This window comes from Selaginella moellendorffii, unplaced genomic scaffold, assembly GCF_000143415.4.
Source record: "Selaginella moellendorffii unplaced genomic scaffold, v1.0 SELMOscaffold_2, whole genome shotgun sequence".
NCBI lineage: Eukaryota > Viridiplantae > Streptophyta > Lycopodiopsida > Selaginellales > Selaginellaceae > Selaginella > Selaginella moellendorffii.
In genome coordinates this window covers 2,832,027-2,838,480 of record NW_003314263.1, presented here as the reverse complement: position 1 = coordinate 2,838,480, position 6,454 = coordinate 2,832,027, and the positions used below count along the sequence as shown (strand labels likewise).

The window sequence follows — 6,454 nt, the reverse complement described above, 5'->3', positions numbered from 1 at the left end:
ATATGTTTTGGTTGATATTTGTTTAAATTGAAATCCGTATTGCACATGGTGAGAGTGATGGATGTCTTGCTGATCAGGAGTTTCCTAGGGAACCACGATACACGAGCCTTGCCAAGTACACGAGCAATGAGGAAGATGAACCTCCAGATGGTGATTGGAGGCAAGAGAAACTGAAGCTGCAGAAAGCTGAGGAGAAAGAAGCAATGCTGAAAAGCAAATGCTAAAGATGTAGAAGAAACCCTGCAAAGGCCTAGAGGTGATGGCAGAGTAGACTTGATCTTTTCCCTGTTTTTCAGATGCACAAAGAGCGGTGAGAATGCCAATGGAGTGGCAGAGACGTGAGATTGGCAATCGCAGTTTATGTCACTGAGGGTGTGTGGCAGAAAAGAAGCCTGATCATGAGGCTGAGATGCAGAAGCCTGAACATAAGGCTGACCTGCAAAAGCCTGATCATGAGGCTGTGATCCAGAAAGCCTTAGCATGGGCTTGGAGACAAAGGCGATTGACCAGAAGATCATGGGGAGTTCTTGATGGAGAACAAGTGCATTTCCTGATCTAGTAGAGATTAGAGAAGATCTTGTTGTTGTTCGCTGGCTGCGAGTGAGGGGGAGTGTTGGAGCATCACTCTTGCCAACTCATATGGCCAGGTCTAGGGTTGTGTCTGTTCGTTTCTGTACAAATACCTGAGAGCAATGAAGCGCTGAGTACTTCCGCTGTGATTCTCTGATTTCTATCACTCTGGGTTTTCCCCTTGAGGCTCCAAGGATTCCCAGTGCTGCAGCTGGAGCTGGGTCCAGTATAGTGGCATCCGGAGGATACCGTGGTACTTTTTGGGCGGTGACCAGTTTCTACCATGGTAGCGTTCCGTGCTCCACGTCCAGTGCATGTTCTCCACCATATGAGCCCCCAGAAGGGGTGAGCTGGAGCTCCTTGACCTCGGGCCACTCACTTATCTCGCTGTAGAGCTCCATGAACTCGTCGTTCATGGCTGAAATCATGTCGCATGCTTCGAACATTGCTTCCTGGAAAGAACACCCCCTATTCACACAGATCACCCACTCGTAGCTCCCCTGCATGTATTCCATCCGGAGCGATCCAATGTCGTTCGTCCAGGCCCCGAAGTGACTCCATCGCACACATCTGCAGGCGCTGGAACTTGGGATTATTGAGCAGGCTGTCTGAAAGCTCCATGTTGAGGGTGTACTCGAGCAGCACCAGCAGAGGCAAAGCGGCAACCGAGGCCCTCCTTTGCTCGATGTATTCTTCCAAGCTTGATACCGGTCTTTCTTTGTTCTTACCTTTACGTTGAAGTTGCTTCATGTTGGCTGCACACGTCTGCTTTACTGTGTCCGCAAATCTTTCCTGCTGCTTCACCGTCATTCCCCTACGGAAACTCTTCCACAAGTCTGCGAAGAAGAAACTGAACCTGGTTGCATGGGAGTTAAGCACCACATCGTTCTCCTCAGAGGCCAAACTAGAGCTGCTGTTGCTACTGCTCATAATTTTATCAGCTTCGTGAAGAAGTCATGAGCCTGTTGGACGGTCTTGGATTCCACGCTGAACTGTGTGTTTGATGTGTCGTCGATGCAGTTGTCAACAATTGTGTACCATGCCACGAACTTACCAATGTCCGAAACGCGTTCCTTGAGTCCATATGGATTCATCACACACGCCAGGAGAGCGTACTTCTCATTTACCAGCATCTGCTTCTGGAGCTTCGACTCTGGACGAGCGCATTGAAGAGCCCAAGCGTTCACTGATTTCGTGATTTCGTCGTAGGCTGGGTGGTTTTTGAGAGGAAAGGAACAGCACACTTTCGGAAGATAAAACTCCCTGATGGGCTGCCGATCAGCCATTTTGCAGAACACAAATGTAAGAGAGAACAGAAGTGAAGAATGATAATTTCTAAGGACCTCTGCCTCCAACTTATATCCAATGTTAATCAACAAGTCGTTAGTATAATCCAAGGTAATCAGAATTATTAATAACAACCATTCCAAGCATATGCAAATTTGAGTAAAGCCTCGAAGTCTTCACCAACCTAACAGTAACAGATGACTAGTAATCTTCCAAGCATATGTATCTCAAACGATACGTGGAAAAAACGTTAGCTCGTCATGACCTCCTCGAGTCAAAGAACGACCTTGACACTGGGAGTCCTTGCTGTTCCAAGTCACAGGCTTTGTTTTCATTCTTTTATCCATCCATATTTCAGCCTGATTTTGCCCCTGTTTTTCTAGCAGTCGTTTGTCTTATGCTCCCACGTCTTCACAGCTCTGGACCTCCTCAAGAGATGACAGAGTGACATCAATCCATCAAGAGCCATTACATTGGTTTCTTTGTCATGCTCACTGGAGTGGACCTCCTTATTCTAGAACATTGCAACCAATTTTACAAGTTAGTGATAAAGTCCCAAAACAGATGATTATCTTTCTGGCTTTTGCCACTGTATCTGGATTTCTTGGGCCAAATAACTAGATGCATAAATGACAAAGTTAATAACTATTTAAAGTTTGTTGCTTATTAGGTACTAAATAGAATTTATTTGTTGTAAGTAGCCTTGCATCAACTTCCGTAGAACTAAGGCTAGAAGTAAAAGTTGTTGCCTATTTATGTTAAAACACCACACCAAATTAAATAGATGGTCTGTGATTGATCGCTAAACCCGAGGATGAAAAATGGATGGCCATACTGCATAAATTAATTTATATTTAGCATTTAAAACTCCCTAAGCTTTACACACCAAACACGAAAATTATATAAAAAGTTATGCAATAGCTAATTAGTATATAACTTTGAGTGATATGTTTAAATTAAAAAGTTAAATTAAATACCTCAAGTGTCAACATTGACTCAACAATGACCTTTTGAATTGGACCACATAATGAGGTCCCCAGCTATGAAGAATGTGACAAATTATGAAATGGAAACGCTATTTTAATATTTGTACACAAAAACTGTCAACATAACCTTTTTTCTTGAAAAAATCATTGTGACTTCGCAGTGATCTTTCCATTCGTATAGACTAGAGAGAAGTATCTCGCTGCAATGAATTTGTTCAGACGATGGGGCAACGCACTTGACTGCCAGCAGTTTCTCATTACGGCCTTCTGGAATGGAGGCTCGAGCTTCGACACATGGCTCAACATCGGCTCTACCAAGGTTTATCTTTCTCCAGTTTAATTAGATCTTTCAAATGGATTCATTCCATGTTTTCTGGCAGATCGCTCAAATTCTGCTCACAATTCCCTTTTCTTACGCACAAGCAGGCCTGCCCTCCGCAATAGCATTTCAGGTGCTCCACTTGCTGATGGGCTGGTGGGGAGTTTACATAATTAACATCCTCTACCTGACGTATCAGAAGAAGCAAAACCCTCCGCTCCAACACAACCAAAAGCGCAATACTCAGGTTACATACTACACTTCTAGCTCAGACTCTACTCGGAGTCTCGGATTGGTGATTAGTTTCCTTTGCAGCTGCATGAGGTGTTGGGTGGGCTTCTAGGCAAATGGTGGAGTGTGGCAACTCTTGTCTCGATGGTGCCGTATCTATTCACTGTGTGTGTTATTCAGCTTACTGCCTGTAGCAAGTAAGTGATTTAATTCTTTGTAGACTTTGCCTTATTATAACTTCAGTATTGTCTTCGAAATGAATGATCAACTTCCAAAAAGAACATGGACTGTGATATTTGGCGCCCTCTTCTCCCTGTCCATTATTATGCCATCCGCTCAAAACTACAGAGCCTGGTCTTTTCTGGGAGTCATTGCAACTGTTTATACTTCATGTTATCTGGGGGTTGCAGCACTATTCCATGGAAAGGCAAGTGTCTCTATATAATTCTCTTTCAGTAGTATCATAATCTTTGTCGTGCAGGTCTCAGATGTTCAAATGTCTCTTGCTCCCCGTGGCTATATAGGATATTTTAGTGCTCTCAGCAATTTTCTGGCAGTTGGAACAGAGATGATACCTGTGTAAGCATTTTATTGAAGCGGTTCATCGTCATTTTTATTTTGTTTTATCTAACTTTGGTTTTCCAGAGAGCTCATGGACGCAATGTGGAAACCGGAAGACTTCAAAACTCCCTGGTTTTACGGCATCATTTATGTTTGTATGGTGAGTATGCCAGCAAGCATGACTGTTAATGTAGTCTTTGGCGACCAGACGTTGTCACATCCGTCTGCTTTGAAGTTGTTTCCAAAGTCAAAGTTTCGGGACATTGCAATAGTTATGTTGCTTCTGCACCAGGCAAGCTTTTATAGTTTCCAGCTTGGTATGGACCTCATCACCTGTCATTTGCAGTTCGTCGTGTTTGGCATTCTGAGCTGGCCGCTCTACATGTTCTGCGAGAAGTTCTTCAAAGTCCAAGACTCACCAAGCTTCACAAGGAGATCTTTGTTGAGAGTACCTGTGTTTCTAGCGATCTGGTTAGCCGCTCTTGCATTCCCTTTCCTTCAAGTCTCAGCGCCTACTGGCATATTCGGAGCCTGGAGCATATACATCATTCCTTGCATTGCCTATATCGTGATATTCTGGGAGAAAGCTTTGAGTGGTGTAAGTTATGCTCAACTCAACCTCTTACTGATTCCTGCATCACAATTTCTCATTCTTACTCCAGGTGCCCCAACCTGCCTTTCCGAAATTGAGCTGGGAAACAACCTTCAGCATCAACCTGAGCATCATAATCTGGATGGCAGCGATGAGCGGACTCGCATTATGGGTCAGCATAGCAGCCTACATAAGACAAGGTGAACAAGTCGGCATATTCACAAAATGCTACATGTGCAAGTAAAAAGCCTGGACAACTACAAGTTTGCATCTCGGCACAACTTTTGACCTAATTTCAAAACATTCATGAAAGTTTTTGACAGTGGTGAGAGGTAGTCAGAGCAACCCACAGACTGTTACAAAACTGGCGCCCATTTGCTTTGATGAGGGATTGTTCCGGCTGTAATCCCAGCCCATACCACAGAGTAGAAGAACTGGAATATGTCGTGACCGACTGTCATGCAAACCAAGTTAGAGCATTTTGGTATTGTGGTCGAGTTTTGGTTTGCTTACCTTGACGCAACGATACGGTGGTCATGGTTATACCGGTGAGCATCACAGCAGAGGCAAACGGAAGATACTGAAAGCGTGACATTCAGAAATCTGTTAGAGCATCAGCATTGAACAACGACGTCTACTTACAGCCAACGCTTCCAATCCATTCAGCTTGAATGGTAATGGCTTGTTTTCAGCAACAGTGTAGCGGCCCGCCACAAGATTCATAGCGTCCTGTGCATTTTATATTTTTATCATTTTCCGAAAAATTGTTGTGACTCGAGGGTTGGAAATGCATGTACCTGTCTGATGCCGTCTGTAAAATTGTTGAAGAAGTAGCGAGTAAGGGCGTTGAAGCCATCACGAATGAGGCCAAATACAGTACGCTTCCCATATCTATACAGCAATAGATAAAATCACAGCTCACAACCAGGTAACTTAGAGCCACACCCTACAAAATCTCCTTTTAATGCATATTGCATGCTTATTTCATCCCCGTGGTCTGCCCATACTGATCAACAAACTTTTGATCAGTTCTTTTCATCCAACTGGAAGCCAGATGGTGGACTTATAGTTTTTAAACTGCTTATCAAAAGCTGAATTGCTCCGGATTGTTTCCGACGATTTAAAGACACCTAACTGCTGAAGTTGACTTTCCAATGTTTTTCTTCCAAACAGCCACTGGGAAGAAAACGCGTACTGGTTCCTGACTGGTTCCAGCTATAGTTTCAAAAATACTTTGATGTCAATACACACCTGAGTAACATTTGTTCGATCTAACCAGCCGACACAATTTGTTCTAATAATGCCTTGCTGCACTTGTATAACCTCTCCAACTGGATTAGTCAAAAAGAACCTGTAAGAAGAATAAGGATATGAGCATCAGATTTGCCTTCTCTTACACATACTGTTGTTGTGAGAAATCTTCTTTTGATGCGTCGTAAAGAATTGACAGTCGCTCGAAGTGTATGTGACCACATATACGGTGAAAATCATATTGCACATACCTGCAGAAAAAAGATTAAGTTTGCAAAAATGAAGATGAATACATTAGTACCGGAGCTTATCAGTTACCAGACTTTGCATAGCATTCCGAGTAGGCAAGACTTAGAATTCCTTTGCTACCTTGCTGGTTAAAATCAGATGTCGTAAAAACTTAAACGCCACTGTTTAGCAACAATGAGTTCATTAGGCCTCTGCTACCGAGGACATTGACAACCTGAAAACCACATTAAGCAGCAGGTTTGAATAGACGTTACAACATACATACATGATCCAGGTACTTGACAGTGCAGCTAAACAATTGCTGTTGCACGATACTCGATAAATTTGACACAGCTACCTTCTCGACTTTCTCGCCCAAGTCGGAGAAATATGACTTGTAGCGCTTCAAATCTGCTGTTGGCAGACAGA

General features: G+C 43.4%; 1 protein-coding gene across 3 annotated transcripts; it reads left to right on the top strand.

Annotated features, from left to right (window-relative positions):
- The first annotated feature begins 3,009 nt into the window (after positions 1 to 3,009).
- Positions 3,010 to 5,033, top strand: LOC9661197 (auxin transporter-like protein 3). Of its 3 annotated transcripts, XM_024661612.1 has the most exons (9): positions 3,010 to 3,162; positions 3,224 to 3,409; positions 3,478 to 3,590; positions 3,637 to 3,820; positions 3,875 to 3,972; positions 4,039 to 4,114; positions 4,163 to 4,246; positions 4,301 to 4,552; positions 4,617 to 5,033. In XM_024661612.1, exons 1-9 carry the CDS (start codon positions 3,049 to 3,051, stop codon positions 4,788 to 4,790), a joined length of 1,281 nt encoding a protein of 426 aa, XP_024517380.1. In that variant the 5' UTR covers positions 3,010 to 3,048; the 3' UTR covers positions 4,791 to 5,033. The 3 variants fall into 3 exon arrangements, with proteins under 3 accessions (XP_024517380.1, XP_024517374.1, XP_024517370.1); XM_024661606.1 differs by having other exon boundaries at positions 3,673 to 3,820; positions 4,039 to 4,246; XM_024661602.1 differs by having other exon boundaries at positions 4,039 to 4,246.
- The last annotated feature ends 1,421 nt before the right edge of the window (positions 5,034 to 6,454 follow it).